The 17,108-nt window shown below is 43.3% G+C and overlaps 1 protein-coding gene across 1 annotated transcript in view; it reads right to left on the bottom strand.

Annotated features, from left to right (window-relative positions):
- Positions 1 to 1,287: 1,287 nt before the first annotated feature.
- The window catches only part of mmp24 (matrix metallopeptidase 24), a gene marked incomplete at both ends in the record, with an annotated part of 130,570 nt that continues 114,749 nt past the window's right edge, over positions 1,288 to 17,108 (bottom strand). Inside the window, 3 exons of the mRNA XM_084172871.1 lie at positions 1,288 to 1,625; positions 4,189 to 4,455; positions 14,003 to 14,141. Of these exons, the coding sequence (XP_084028997.1) occupies positions 1,288 to 1,625; positions 4,189 to 4,455; positions 14,003 to 14,141 (744 nt within the window). The remainder of the gene's footprint in view (positions 1,626 to 4,188; positions 4,456 to 14,002; positions 14,142 to 17,108) is intronic.

Below are 17,108 nucleotides of genomic sequence, written 5' to 3'. Positions count from 1 at the left end.
CAAATGATACAAACCCCCCAAAAATCAATTTTTATTTCAGGTTGTAAGGCAACAAAATAGGAAAAATTCCAAGAGGTTTGAATACTTTCGCAAGCCACTTTATGTACAAGAAGTGCTGTAAGTTCTTAACAGTTCACCCGATATGGATGAAAATATCCTCAAATTAAAGCTGTCAGTCTGGACTTTAAACTCATAGTCATTGTTTGATTTCAAATCCAAACTTTTGGAGTATAGAGCCAAAAGAAGAAAAAATGCTTCACTGTCATTAAGGAGGATACAAACAAAGAGCAACACAGGAAGAGAGAAAGTGAGAGAAATGAGGAGGAATGAAGAGGGGTACGGAGTGGAATTCAGGCTGCCTCAACAGCAGTTCATTGTGCCTAGTCAATGTTGGTCTGACGTGCTGAGCCTATTGAAACGGCCATAGGTACTCCTCCACGCCTTCGGGCATGTAAAAAAACAAAACATAACTGTGACCAATGTCTTTAAACGCTAACTTAACTAGCTTTCCCCTACGCCCCTCGGTCCAGACAGAGGAGCAGGGAGTCTGTGCTGGGGGATGTTGTTATAGCGGTGGTCCTTCAGTGGACATACGTATAGTCTCAGTCCTCTAGCTTAGGTGAGTCGATCGCTAGAGGCAGAGGTCTGGGTATGAAGACATTTGTCATTTGCGATGTACAGACAAAGTTTCTCCTCTTGATAACTCAAAGCTCTCTAACTGAAAATATTAAATGATCCACAGAAATCCTTGGTATTCTTTTCTATGGCCTTTCTACCTACATTTTTTGTTAAAGTTTACATTTTTTTCTTTAAATATCTTGTTTGACTTGACAATACTTGAAGTTCATGTACAAGTTGATATTGGACTCAGACAGATTGCTGGTACCTGGCTATGTGAGGGGTTGGCTCCCCCCCCCCCCTCTCTCCCCCTGAGAAAGAGTGTATGGGAGTCCCATCGAGGTAAAGTATGTGTGACAACCCCCACTGAAACAGCCAGATAAGAATGGACAACATATAGACAAGAGGTGCAAAAGGCAGAGCAATCGGATTGGCTCTGCTCTCCCAGCGTCCTATGCGTCGCCTCATGCTAATATTCAACATACTCAATTTTGCCGATGTTCATCTAAGGGTCCTTGCCAGGGGACAAAAGGGAGTTACTTAATCCCCCTCCTTCCTTTCTCGCAAAGGGTTTGTGCAAGACAGGCACTGGTCACATGGTGCTCAGAGTTTTTGTAGCCCTCTCAGCGCAGTTTCGTATCGTAAGCGGCGGCGCGCAGCCTAAGCCTGTCATACCCACTCCTGGACAGGATGTTTGTAGTAGGTGACGTTCTGTTGCACCCCTTTGTTTTTGAACTGGAAGATGGTGTAGACCAGGACCAGGATGCACAGCGACAGGATGCAGGGAATCACCACAGCGATGGCGTTGACAGTGCTGTGCACGTCGTTGATGGTCACCATGATGTCCACGTCATCGTGGGGAAGCTGCCGGTCCTTGTTCTTCTCCATGTCTGATTGGTGGCAGCCCATCCAGTCATTGACAATAGACTTGGGGTAGCCGGGCTCAACGGTCAGCTTCTGGTTGTCAAACTTCCAGTAGTCCTTGCCTTTGTAGAAATAGGTATAAACTAAAGAGGGAAAAAGAGTGCGAAAGTACAAATTCATTTGTATCTAACATAGATAGGTTTGCAAACTGTACAAGTCAAACACCTCAAACATTTTGCCTGACAACTCATCCTGAATTTAACGCCGCTGCTCTATCAATCACTTCATACATTCTCCACACATTCCATTGTGGAGAATAAACGCTAGTGGGCATGGCGTTTGGCCCGGAGCGATGTGATTTGGTAGTCAGGCTACTCAAACATTCCCCTGTCCAAATAAACACTGTACCTGATTATCTACCATTTGTCATATCATAACGGTATGCTATCAAAGCTCTACAACCGAAAATGCAGTCTCCAAACCATAACGCTCTAAATGCCCTGTTTGTTTTGGAGGGGTAGTTCTCTGTACTACGCAATGCCTGGGAGACAAGGCATGCTGATTGAGAATGTCTGGCAATCAGAGGACGACAGAAACCCTGGTGGCTACTGATTGTTGAAGTGCTCCCTTCTGCTGCCTCCCAAAACAGCACCTCCAGATCCCTTAAGAAAATGGCTGAGCTAGAGTCTAGTGGACGGACTAGCCAAATGGACCATGCGACCCCCTCTAATTTCCACCTCTGATGTTCTCAAGTCCTCTGTTTAATGTGTTTTAGGAGGTTGTGACATGACTCGCAAAAAGTGATGAGAGTTCCTTCCAGAGGAAGTCTCCCGGGAGGTGCCGGGGCAGTGCAGCGTATTTTAGCTAGAGCAGCACAAATGAGCGGTGGGCTGAGGTCCCCGGTTGGGTTAACCCTCTGACCCTGACTGACACCGCCACTTCCACCACACTCATGGCACAAACAGACCTCGGACACAGACGGCCAACAGTTCAGTGACAGCCCTCTGGCCAGAAGGGACACTTATCTGATGTTGACATGGCTGACATGGCTCTCACTGATGGGTTAATATTAGCCGACAGCATCTCAGAGAACGGCGAGCAATTCTGACTCACACAAGCTGCTGAGACTTCATAAATACACACTAAAAACAAATGGTTCTATAAAGTGCCAAATAAGGGTTATTTGGGTTGAAACGATAGTGGAACCCTTTTTGGTGCTATATGGAGCCTTTTTTTGAAGGTTCTATAAAGAACCATGCTCATAAGGTTCTAAATGGAACATGTATAGTGCTATAAAGAACCATTAAAAAAAGGTTCTATATAGCACCAAAAAAGGGTTCTGCTATGGTTACAACCCTTTTTGGGGCTATATAGAACACTTTTGATGGTTCTTTATAGAACCTTTATGGAGAAAGGTTCTTTATAGAACCATTCTCAATCTCAAAGGTTCTTTGTAGAACCATACATGTTTTTATTTAGGTTTAATAGCCAAATTATATTGTTAAAATACCATAGTTTTTGTTATTGTGCTTATTAACAAGTTGAATCAAATGTGCTAGCTTTGGAACAGCTTGGGTTCCCTGAGGAGAGAATTGAGAACTACTGAGTCAACAGTTCTAAATTGACACAAGGACATACATGAGTCTTTCACAAGAGACTGTCACTGGCCATAGACATATATAAGATGAACTAGCATAACACAACAGATTGAATAAACTGGAATGACACTCTCACTCACGGTTACACAAAAAGAGCTGTGAACAAACCATACCCCAAAATATTCTAATGAGCTGTCGCCCCTACATTTTAATTATCACTAAAAGAGGAAATAATACTTTTTTTCAGTATGGTTCCACATAGAACCATCACCCTTCACAAAGAGCCCTTAAAGAATCCTAATGTTTTAGTATGTACATGATGAACTTCAGCTATTTTCTGCTGTGTTGTTACGAATGTGTTGTCAATACTAATGACCGACCAAGACTGTCAGTCAGCGCAACACATTTGAGCTCGATCTCGCATAATATGTACCTCCTGTATACATCTTTAGTAGGCCGACTATCCATTGGTACTTTACTCCAGAGGTAGTCAGGGACCCAGATCTGGATTGTCAAACCATTAAAATCATCATTATACCAGCCTCTAAAATCATTGACAGGCATCAATGATTGACTTATGGCATCAATAATTGTCTTAAAATAAATACATTCATATTATTCTGAAAAGATATCTGTTAAATAATATGCCTGAAGGGAGGCACCAGGATATCTGGTCAGCAGGAAAACAATGTGGACACAGTGGACAGATAAGATACATTTTAATACCATGTGTAAACATGGCAGACCTTGATCCGATAGTGATTGGATCACGAAACCCACATGTTAGTGCAAGGTGTAAACAGGGCCTTCTGATAAGACTAAAATAAAAGTGCAATGTTGGTATCATAAGACTTCAGTTATTGATTCTATGTGTAGATATGACTACTGTTAATGGTACTATTGCAATTACAGCAGATAACAGTTCAATTGCTTTGTTACAGTAATAGCAATTACAGTACCAAATGTAGTTAATTAATAAAGTAAACAGAAATTGGAATTTCAAATTACTTCCCGAATTGACGGTATTGAGATGGAATTAACCCAAACCCCTGTTCCTCTGCATCCCTTCAAGGCGGTAGCCACATGGTCTGTGGAGAATTATACTCACAGCCCTCCCTGCTGACAAAGGCTCCCTGCGGCGCCTCGGGGATGCCCTTCCACACAGTGATGGGTTTGGGGTAGCCCGGGTCGACTGTGCGTTTCTCCTCGTTGTAGCGCCAGTACTGGTCCCCTTTGAAGAAGTAGGTTTTGCCCACGGGCTCCCAGCGCAGTGCTGTGTCAATGCCGTCCTTAGGGAGACAGTTACCCAGCTCCACCAGACTGTGGGGGTACCCGGGCTCAGCAGTCACTTCTTTGAACACCCAGTACTTGTCACCTGTGGGGTAAACAACAACAGGGTCATGTTCATTAGGCACCAAACAGAGGAAAACCGACTGAAACGGGGAGATTATCTCTGAAACTATTTTCATTTTCCGTTGTAAAACCTTTTTTAACCTTTTACTGCAGTGGGCTAAATCAGGGTCACACATTGTTTCTTGGTAGTCTTAAACAAAACTACTTTGAAACAAAAGTATACACCTCACACATATGGTTATGGGCTTAAAAAAAAGAAGACACCTGTACCATGTCAGATATAGGGCTCTATTTTTGGCTGCCGTTAAGCCGGCACTAGTGTCAAACGCACGTTAGTTTGCAATTTCAGCATGTAAAAACTGGCGCATTGGCATGTTCCAGCCCTAACGCCAGGTTTAGCAATTTACCTGTCTAACATAAGCATGCTTGCACTCAGATGGAAGGGATGGAAATATTTGAGGCATGTCCTTAAAAACATGCTCCAAAGTGCTAATTTCAGGTAGCGCTGGTTGGGAACGTAGCCTATCCAGCCATGACGCGCACTGCCCATATGCGCATGGAACAAGATGTGATTTGGTGCCTGTATACTTCGTATTTAGAAACATAAAACACAAATGTTTTTTCCCCATTTCGTTTTATTTGATTAAAAACCAAGCATAGCCTCCCCTCCTCTCAATGAAGACTGTTTTCTTTTTGTTTTGCCCAATGTCATCAAGTAGGCTAGTCAAGACCGTCGATAAAGTGTTTGGCTCATGAGACCGCTTGGAAATAAATCTTAAATCACCAAAGCTTTATTAAAATATAAAGTTTTAGAGGAGCAAAACAGTGAGCTGACGTTACATTATTTTAGCCATGCTTTGGACGTGCATAAAACTCCCTCCATGATGTAGGCTACATGTGTCCATGCCCATCATGAAACGAGAGATGATAACCTCAGTGAATACCGATGAACCTCATATTTAGAAGTTATTTTCCTGTAACAATTGTTTGTTTTCCGTTTCATATTTTTAAAACCCAAGCCTACCGTAGGCTACCCTTACCCTAGGCCAGGGGTGTCAAACTCATTTTAGCTCAGGGGCCACATGGAGGAAAATCTATTCCCAAGTGTGTCGATGTGCCCTTGAGCCAGGCACTTAACCCTAAATTGCTCCTGTAAGTCGCTCTGGATAAGAGCGTCTGCTAAATGACCAATTTATTTTATTTATATAAGTGGGCCGGACCGGAAAAATCATGGTATATATAACTTAAAAACAACAACTTCAGATTGTTTTCTTTGTTTTAATACGATCAACATACAACATAAAGCTGGAGCCTGAGGACAGTGTGTCCAAAATAGTACAAGCACAACATCACTATTAATCATAAAACACGTCAAGTTTATTTGAAAATTCTAAAGAAAAAGAACACACAAACACACAATGCCTCAGTGATTAACAGAACTGTTTCACAGATCACAGAACTATATCAGGGTGTCATTTCTCAGGCAGAAATGTAGATACAAATAATGAAATCCTGTTCCCCAAACAAGTGCAAGAACCACAGAGTCAAGAATAGGTTAAATATACAAATAAAATAAAATCAATTAAAAACAATAGCACATCAACATAAAAACATATAAACATAAATCTGAAAGCGTTGCTCAAACTCCCGTAACAGTCCAGTTATTTTATCTTTGAACCGCTTCATGTCTGCCACATGTTGGGTCGCGCACACATTTTTCAGACAGGGGAAGTGAGCTGCATCACCACCGGCAAGTTGCGTCTCCCACAATGACAGCTTCAACTTGAAAGAACGTATGCTGTCATAATACTGCGTGACAACTTTGTTGCGCCCTTGCAGCTGTTTGTTCAAGTTATTCAGGTGCTCTGTAACATCCACCATAAATGCAAGGTCCGGCATCCATTCTGCGGAATGAAATTCTAACACTGGTTTGCCCTTTTCTTCCATGAACTGTTCAATTTCTTCTCGTAAATCAAAGAAACGCCTCAGCACAGCACCTCGGCTTAACCATCTTACCTCAGTGTGGTATGGCAGGCCATAGATGTGGTCTTTCTCTCTGAGAAGGCTGTCAAACTGACGGTGATTTAGGCTTCTGGATCGGATGAAATTAACAGTTTGGATGACCACCTTCATGACGTTATCCATCTTTAATGACTTGCAACACAAAGCCTCCTGGTGCAAAATACAGTGAAAAGTCAAAAAATCACGTCCTCCATTTGCAGATTGCACTTTCTCTCTGAACTTTGTCACAACGCCTGCTTTTTTCCCGATCATTGAGGGCGCACCATCTGTAGCCAGGCTGACAGCGCGGGACCAGTCCACTCCGACCCTGTCCAGCGCGCCGACCAGTGCGGTAAAAATATCAGCTGCTGTCGTTGTATCTGTCATCGGCACCAACTCCACGAACTCCTCGGTGACGGTCAATGTGTCATCAACTCCGCGGATGAAAAAATGGCCAGTTGTGCAACATCTGTAATGTCCGTGCTTTCATCAATTGCAACCGAAAACGCAATAAATGACTTTACTTTTTGCTTCAACTGGCTGTCCAAATCCACTGAAAGATCGGAAATCCTGTCTGCAACTGTTTCTTGTCAGGCTGACAAGAAACAGAAACACACAATCTCCGCTGCCTTCATCATGCATGTTTTTACAAATTCACCCTCACTAAATGGTTTTGAAGCCACTGCGATTTCATTAGCAATGAGGTAGCTAGCTTTCACTGCAGCGTCACTGATGTCTCGGCTGCTGTTTCTTCAGACCCGCCAACAGTTCATTCACCTTCTCTCATCTCCGCTGTCCTTGAAAGTTGTCATATTTGTCGGCATGAAGACTCACATAGTGGCGACGAAGGTTATATTCTTTCAGCACTGCAACATGCTCTGAACACACCAAACATACAGCTTTCCCATTCAATTCCGTGATTAAATAGGATGACCATTTTTCTTGGAACACTCTGCACTCTGCGTCCACTTTTCTCTTTTTTGACAGAGACATATTGGGGCAATGAGGGTGCCAAAGCACATAATGTTAAAAGTAGAAGCCGTAATAAATATCGCGGGCAAAACAAAGTAGCTCATTGGCTGCACGTGCTTGACCTACTTGCTCTGCCCCGGTATAAACAGTTTGCTTGCTTAACACAATTGCTATTGCGCCATCCAGTGGACGCAATTGGAACAGCAGTTTATTTTATTGAAAAATTGCAGCGCATTTTTATACTTACAAAAAAACAAAAAAACAAAAACGTTTTTTTTTTTTTTTTTAATCATCTCGCGGGCCGGATTAAACCCGTTTGCGGGCCTGATCCGGCCCGCGGGCCGTACGTTTGACACCCCTGCCCTAGGCATACGATAACAAAGGCTGGTTCAACAGCAATGCATTGTCTTTTTTTATGATGGCGATTTTATGATATCATTACATTTTACATGTACTGTATTTATTGTAGTTGAAAAAAACAGAACAGATTACTTGTTTTTCATTTAATTTCTATTAAAACTTCAGATGGCGTAGCAGTGCGGTCGTGTACTCTGTGTGTGTCAGTGTATATTTTTGTATTTTTCGTACATATTTCCCTATCACACTTTTCATCCTTCTACTATATATACTTTCCTGCAACCCGCCTAACTCAATGTGGAATGAATTATATTATGCTTTATTCAATTTTTTCTAGAATCTCCAGTTGAAACTAGCTAGCCAGCTAACTAGCTACTTGCTATTAGCCACCGTTAGCGGTTTTCACCCAGAACATCGGATTTTCTGCCGGAATAACTGAATCACTGGACATTAACATGCAACTAGCTAGCCGCAACCGAATGGATGTTGCTGTTGGATAATCACCACTGCCCTCGAAGCAAGCACCAGTTAGCCTTGAGCTAGCCTCGAGCCAGGCCCATATCCCGGCAATCTACCTCTCTGTCTACCGGACGGGAGTAGCCAGCTAACTAGCTACTTGCTATTAGCCACCGTTAGCGGTTTTACACCATTGTCCGTGGCCTGCACTACCTACCAGCCAGCTCTAGCCTGGACTATTATCAGCCAGTCTGCACTGTCTGCACAGTACGTTATCGAACCAGAACAAATCGGTTTTTCTGCCGGAATCACTGAATCACTGGACCTTTAACACCGAATAATCGCAACTAGCTAGCTGCAACCAAATGGATGTTGTTGTTGGCTAATCAGCCTTGAGCTAGCCTCGAGTCAGGCCCATCTCCCGGCTATCTACATCTCTGTCAACCGGACGGGACCTCCTAGAGTCGACACGGAGCCCCGCCGATCCATCACGACTGGTCTGCCGACATAATCGTCTGTGGTTTCAACAGGCTTCCCGTTGCGATGACCACGAAGATCCATCTGCTAGCCCCGGCCCGCTAGCACACGCAAACAACAGCCATGCTTCCTGCTAGCCTGTGCTGTAGCACGAATTCGAACTGCTCTCAGACTCACATATTGCTGTTCACTGGACCTTATGATCACTCAGCTGCACAGCTGATGCCTGCTGGACTGTTCCTTTACACGGTACCCTGTCCTGTTTATCTGTTTAGCCTCAGCCCAAACTTTCATCGCCATTACCAGTTGTTGTCTTAGCTCTCTCGAATAACACCTGTGATTGCTTTATGCCTCTCTCCCATATCAATATGCCTTGCCTATTGCTGTTCCAGTTAGTTCTTATTATACAATTTCACTGTAGAGCCCCAAGTCCCTCTCAAACTGCCTCAAATACAGTGGGGAAAAAAAGTATTTAGTCAGCCACCAATTGTGCAAGTTCTCCCACTTAAAAAGATGAGAAAGGCCTGTCATTTTCATCATAGGTACACGTCAACTATGACAGACAAATTAGGATTTTTTATGCATTTATTTGCAAATTATGGTGGAAAATATGTATTTGGTCACCTACAAACAAGCAAGATTTCTGGCTCTCACAGACCTGTAACTTCTTCTTTAAGAAGCTCCTCTGTCCTCCACTCGTTTCCTGTATTAATGGCACCTGTTTGAACTTGTTATCAGTATAAAAGACACCTGTCCACAACCTCAAACAGTCACACTCCAAACTCCACTATGGCCAAGACCAAAGAGCTGTCAAAGGACACCAGAAACAAAATTGTAGACCTGCACCAGGCTGGGAAGACTGAATCTGCAATAGGTAAGCAGCTTGGTTTGAAGAAATCAACTGTGGGAGCAATTATTAGGAAATGGAAGACATACAAGACCACTGATAATCTCCCTCGTTCTGGGGCTCCACGCAAGATCTCACCCCGTGGGGTCAAAATGATCACAAGAACGGTGAGCAAAAATCCCAGAACCACACGGGGGGACCTAGTGAATGACCTGCAGAGAGCTGGGACCAAAGTAACAAAGCCTACCATCAGTAACACACTACGCCGCCAGGGACTCAAATCCTGCAGTGGCAGACGTGTCCCCCTGCTTAAGCCAGTACATGTCCAGGCCCGTCTGAAGTTTGCTAGAGTGCATTTGGATGATCCAGAAGAGGATTGGGAGAATGTCATATGGTCAGATGAAACCAAAATATAACTTTTTGGTAAAAACTCAACTCGTCGTGTTTGGAGGACAAAGAATGCTGAGTTGCATCCAAAGAACACCATACCTACTGTGAAGCATGTGAGTGGAAACATCATGCTTTGGGGCTGTTTTTCTGCAAAGGGACCAGGACGACTGATCCGTGTAAAGGAAAGAATGAATGGGGCCATGTATCGTGAGATTTTGAGTGAAAACCTCCTTCCATCAGCAAGGGCATTGAAGATGAAACGTGGCTGGGTCTTTCAGCATGACAATGATCCCAAACACACCACCCGGACAACGAAGGAGTGGCTTCGTAAGAAGCATTTCAAGGTCCTGGAGTGGCCTAGCCAGTCTCCAGATCTCAACCCCATAGAAAATCTTTGGAGGGAGTTGAAAGTCCGTGTTGCCCAGCGACAGCCCCAAAACATCACTGCTCTAGAGGAGGAATGGGCCAAAATACCAGCAACAGTGTGTGAAAACCTTGTGAAGACTTACAGAAAACGTTTGACCTGTGTCATTGCCAACAAAGGGTATATAACAAAGTATTGAGAAACTTTTGTTATTGACCAAATACTTATTTTCCACCATAATTTGCTAATACATTCATTAAAAATCCTACAATGTGATTTTCTGGATTTTTTTTCTCTCATTTTGTCTGTCATAGTTGACGTGTACCTATGATGAAAATTTCAGGCCTCTCTCATCTTTTTAAGTGGGAGAACTTGCACAATTGGTGGCTGACTAAATACTATTTTTCCCCACTGTAGCTCCTTTGTTCCACCCCCCATACACGCGGAGACCGGCTCAATCGGTGCCTCCAGTGATGCTATCTCTTTCATTGTTACCCAACGCTTAGGTTTACCTCCACTGTACTCATATCCTTCCATATCCTTGTCTGTATATAATGCCCTGAATCTTTTCTACAACGCCTGGAAATCTGCCCCCTTTATTCTCTGTACCCAACGCACTAGAAGACCAGTTCTTAAAGCCTTTGGCCGTATCCTTATTCTAGTCCTCCTCTGTTCCTCTGGTGATGTAGAGGTTAACCCAGGCCCTGCAGCCCCCAGTATCGCTTCTACTCCCCAGGAGCTATCATTTGTTGACTTCTGTAACCGTAAAAGCATTGTTTTTTTGCATGTTAACATCAGAACCCTCCTCCCTAAGTTTGAGTTATTCACTGCGTTAGCACACTCCGCCAACCCTGATGTTCTAGCAGTGTCTGAATCCAGGATCTCAGCGATCACTGCCTTATTGCCTGTGTCCGTAACGGGTCCGCGGTCAAACGACCACCCCTCATCACTTTCAAACGCTCCCTAAAACACTTTAGCGAGCAGGCCTTCCTAATTGACCTGGCCCAGGTATCCTGGATGGATATCGATCTCATTCCGTCAGTAGAGAATGCTTGGTTGTTCTTTAAAGTGCTTTCCTCTCAATCTTAAATAAACATGCCCCATTCAAAAAATGTAGAACTAAGAACAGATATAGCCCCTGCTTCTCCTCAGACTTGACTGCCCTTGACCAGCACAAAACATCCTATGGTGTACTGCATTAGCATCGAATAGCCCCCGCGATATGCAACTTTTCAGGGAAGTTAGGAACCAATATACACAAGCAGTTAGGAAAGCAAAGGCTAGCTTTTTCAAACAGAAATGTGCATCCTGTAGCACTAACTCCAAAAAGTTTTGGGACACTGTAAAGTCCATGGAGAATAAGAGCACCTCCTCCCAGCTGCCCACTGCACTGAGGCTAGGAAACACTATCACCACCGATATATCTACAATAAACGAGAATTTCAACAAGCATTTTGCTATGGCTGGCCATGCTTTCCACCTGGCTACCACTACCCCGGCCACCAGCTCTGCACCCTCCGCTGCAATTTGCCCATGCCCCCCCTCCCACTTCTCCTTCACACAAATTCAGACAGCTGATGTTCTGAAAGAGCTGAAATATCTGGACCCCTACAAATCAGCTGGGCTAGACAATCTGGACCCTTTCTTTCTAAAATTAGCCGCCGAAATTGTCGCAATCCCTATTACTAGGCTGTTTAACCTCTCTTTCGTAACGTCTGAGATCCCCAGAGATTGGAAAGCTGCCGTGGTCATCCCCCTCTTCAAAGGGGGTGACACTCTAGATCCAAACTGTTACAGACCTATATCCATCCTGCCCTGCCTTTTGAAAGTATTTGAAAGCCAAGTTAACAAACAGATCACCGACCATTTCGAATCCCACCGTACCTTCTCCGCTATGCAATCCGGTTTCCGAGCTGGTCATGGGTGCACCTAAGCCACGCTTAAGACCTAAACGATATTATCACCGTGATCAATAAAAGACAGTACTTCGCAGCCGTCATCATCGACCTGGCCAAGGCTTTTGACTCTGTCAACCACCGCATTCTTATTGGCAGACTAAATAGCCTTGGTTTCTCTAATGACTGTCTCGCCTGGTTCACCAACTACTTCTCAGATAGAGTTCAATGTGTCAAATCGGAGGGCCTGTTGTCTGGACCTTTGGCCGTCTCTATGGGGGTGCCACAGGGTTCAATTTTCGGGCAGACTCTATTCTCTGTGTATATCAATGATGTCGCTCTTGCTGCTGGTGACGCTCGGATCCACCTCTATGCGGCCGACACCATTTTGTATACTTCTGGCCCTTTATTGGACACCGTGTTAAAAAACCTCCAAACGAGCTTCAACGCCATACAACACTCCTTCCGTAGCCTCCAACTGCTCTTAAACACTAGTAAAACTAAATGCATGCTCTTCAACCGAACGCTGCTTGCACCCTCCCACCCGACTAGAATCACTACTCTCGGCGGGTGTGACCTAGAGTATGTGGACAACTACAAATACCTAGGTGTCTGGTTAGACTGTAAACTCTCCTTCCATACGCACATTAAGCATCTCCAATCAAAAGTTAGATCTAGAATCGGCTTCCTATTTCGCAACAAAGCCTCCTTCACTCATGCTGCCAAACATGCCCTCGTAAAACTGACTATCCTACCGATCCTTGACTTCGGCGATGTCATTTACAAAATAGCCTCCAACACTCTACTCAGCAAATTGGATGTAGTCTATCACAGTGCCATACGTTTTGTCACCAAAGCCCCATATACTACCCACCATTGTGACCTGTACGCTCTTGTTGGCTGGCCCTCACTACATATTCGTTGCCAAACCCACTGGCTCCAGGTCATCTATAAATCACTGCTAGTCAAATCCCTGTATTTATCTTAGCTCACTGGTCACCATAGCAACACCCACCCGTAGTCTACGCTCCAGCAGGTATATCTCACTGGTCATCCCCAAAGCCAACACCTCCTTTGGCTGCTATTCCTTCCAGTTCTCTGCTGCCAATGACTGGAACGAACTGCAAAAATCTCTGAAGCTGGAGACTCCCTCACTAACTTTAAGCGTCAGTTGTCAGAGCAGCTTACCGATCACTGCACCTGTACACAGCCATTCTGAAATTAGCCCACCCAACTACCTCATCCCCACATTGTTATTTATTTTGCTCATTTTCACCCCAGTATCTCTATTTGCACATCATCTCTTACACATCTATCATTCCAGTGTTAATACGAAATTGTAACTATTTTGCACTATGGCCTATTTATTGCCTTACCTCCATAACTGTATATATCTTTTCTGTTGTATTTTTGACTTTATGTTTTGTTTACCCCATATGTAACTCTGTGTTGTTGTTTTTATCGCACTGCTTTGCTTTATCTTGGCCAGGTCGCAGTTGTAAATGAGAACTTGTTCTCAACTGGCTTACCTGGTTAAATAAAGGTTAAAAAAAGCCACATGAAGTTCTTAAAACCTCCTTTCTGAGGAAGGTAACTATTGGGAATCCTCAACTATTGGGCATCTGCATGTTCAGGGCTTGAAAAGTTAAGCAGCATTCAAGGACAGTGTTAAAGATTTGGGTTTTATAGTTGCTATGTCTCTGTAATCCAGATGTATTCACCTAAAGCGAACATGACTTAGCTAACAATAACACTGAGCAGTGCGAAAAGGGCTATATCACATTTGAAAAGGAGAAGGGAGTTGAAATACCCTTAAAGAACACAAATTTGCCGTCTGATCTCTCGTAGGCGGCGTCGATACGGGGCGGTAGACCTTTCCAGAACTGCTCAATCTGCATCGGGTAGCCCTCCTGCACCTTGTTGTTCCGCAGTCGCCAGAACCATCGGTCCTAAAGAGAAGAAAAAAGAGAGGAGAGAGCTCACATCAATCACAGCTCATTATCATTTGGCTCCAGTAAATCTAGGGCACGGCCCAGCAAACTCCCCACTGACTGCTACCCACATGCAAATACCCACACTTACCCCTCAAACAGCCACAACTGAGTCGCATAGCAGAGGCCTTATAGCAGGGTAACTACAGTGCCTTCGGAAAGTATTCAGACCTCTTGACTTTTTCCACATTTTGTTACGTTACAGCCTTTTTCTAAAATGGATTTAAAAAACAAAATTCTACACACAATACCCCATAATGACAAAGTGAAAACAAGTTTTTTGACATTTTTGCAAATGTATTAAAAATAAAAACCAGAAATACAATTTTTACATAAGTATTCAGACCCTTTGCAATGAGACTCGAAATTGAGCTCAGGTGCATCCTGTTTCCATTGATCATCCTTAAGATGTTTCTACAACTTGATTGGAGTCTACATGTGGTAAATTCAATTGATTGGACGTGATTGGGAAAGGCACACACCTGTCTATATAAGGTCCCACAGTTGACAGTGCATGTCAGAGCAAAAACCAAGCCATGAGGTCGAAGGAATTGTCCGTAGAGCTCCGAGACAGGATTGTGTTGAGGCACAGATCTGGGGAAGAGTACCAAAAAATTTCTGCAGCACTGAAGATTCCCAAGTTGCCTACATCATTCTTAAATGGAAGAAGTTTGGAACCACCAAGACTCTTACTAGAGCTGGCCACCCGGCCAAACTGAGCAATCGGGGGAGAAGGGCCTTGGTCAGGGAGGTGACCAAGAACACTCTGACATAACTCTAGAGTTCCTTTGTGGAGATGGGAGAACCTTCCAGAAGGACAACCGTCTCTGCAGCACTCCACCAATCAGGCCTTTATGGTAGAGTGGCTGGACGGAAGCCACTCCTCAGTAAAAGGCACATGACAGACCGCTTGGAGTTTGCCAAAAGGCACCTAAAGACTCAGACCATGAGAAACAAGATTCTCTGGTCTGATGAAACCAAGATTGAACTCTTTGGCCTGAATGTCAAGTGTCACGTCTGGAGGAAACCTGGCACCATCCCTACTCTGAAGCATGGTGGTGGCAGCATCATGCTGTGTGGATGTATTTCAGCGGCAGGGACTGGGAGACTAGTCAGGATCGAGGCAAAGATGAACGGAGCAAAGTACAGAGAGATCCTTGATGAAAACCTTTTCCAGAGCGCTCAGGACCTCAGACTGGGGCGAAGGTTCACCTTCCAACAGGACAACGACCCTAAGCACACAGCCAAGACAACGCAGGAGTGGCTTTGGGACAAGTCTCTGAATGCCCTTGAGTGGCCCAGACAGAGCCCGGACTTGAACCCGATCGAACATCTCTGGAGAGACCTGAAAATAGCTGTGCAGCGCTCCCCATCCAACCTGACAGAGCTTGAGAGGATCTGCAGAGAAGAATGGGAGAAACTCCCCAAATACAGGTGTGCCAAGCTAGTAGCATCATACCGAAGAAGTATCGATGCTCTAATTGCTGCCAAAGGTGCTTCAACAAAGTACTGAGTATAGGGTCTGAATACGTATGTAAATGTAATATTTCAGTTTTTTATTTTTTATTAATTAGCAGAAATGTCAAATACTTGTTTTTGCTTTGTCATTATGGGCTATTGTGTGTAGATTGATGAGGGAAAAATAAACAATTTAATCAATTTTAGAATAAGTCTGTAATGTAACAAAATGTGGAAAAAGTAAAGGGGTCTGAATACTTTCTGAAGGCACTGTATAATGAAATAATTTATGAACCAAGTAGATTATGTGCAATTGTGTAATACTCTATCAACTACTTATCACAATCCATGCTATAATACTAGGGTTGCAAAGGGAGGGAGTATTACTGGTACCAGAATTTTGGACACTTTCAAGGATTATAGGTACATTAAAAATATATAAAATAATAAAATACGTTTTTAATATAAAACATAAAATCACAAAGCTGTAAAATATGATCCTAAATAGAGTGCCTTCAGAAAGTATTCACACCCCTTGACTTTTTCCACATTTTGTTGTTACACCTTCAATTTAAAATGGATTAAATGTAGATGTTTTGTCATTGGCCCACACACAATACCCCATAATGTCAAAGTGGATTTATGTTTTTCTAAATGTTTAATAATCAATTAAAAATGAAAAGCTGAAATGTCTTCAGTCAATAAGTATTCAACCCATTTGTTATGGCGAGCCTAAATAAGTTCAGGAGTAAACATTTGCTTAACAAGTCACATAATAAGTTGCATGGACTCTGTCTGTGTGCAATAATAGTGTTAACATGATTTTTGAATTACTACCTCATCCCCACACATACAATTATCTGTAAGGTCCCTCAGTCAAGCAGTGAATTTCAAAGACAGATTCAACGACAAAGACCAGGGAGGCATTCCAATGCCTCGCAAAGAAGGGCACTTATTGGTAGATGGGTAGAAATAAAAAAGAAGAAATTGAATATCCCTTTGAGCATGGTGAAGTTATTAATTACACTTTGGATGATGGTGTATCAATACACCCAGTCACTGCAAAGATACAGGTGTCCTTCCTAACTCAGTTGCCGGAGAGGAAGGAAACGACAACATTGTAGTTACTCCACAATACTAACCTAATTGAGAGAGTGAAAAGAAGGAGGCCTGTACAGAATACAAATATTTGTGATCTTGGGTATACTTGTTATCGTTAAAGACTTGGGAGTTTTTCAGGATAAAAAAGAAATGGAATGGAGCTAAGCACAGGCAAAATCCTAGAGGAAAACCTGGTTTAGTCTGCTTTCCACTGGGAGATGAATTCATCTTTCAGCAGGACAATAACCTAAAACACTTGAGATGTGTGGCCAAGTTACATTTTTGACTTAAATCTGCTTGAAAATCTATGGCAAGACATGAAAATGGTTGTCTAGCAATGATCAACAACCAATTTCACAGAGTTTG

This window comes from Coregonus lavaretus (assembly GCF_964263955.1).
Source record: "Coregonus lavaretus genome assembly, chromosome: 12".
NCBI lineage: Eukaryota > Metazoa > Chordata > Actinopteri > Salmoniformes > Salmonidae > Coregonus > Coregonus lavaretus.
This window is presented reverse-complemented; position numbering and strand designations above follow the sequence as displayed.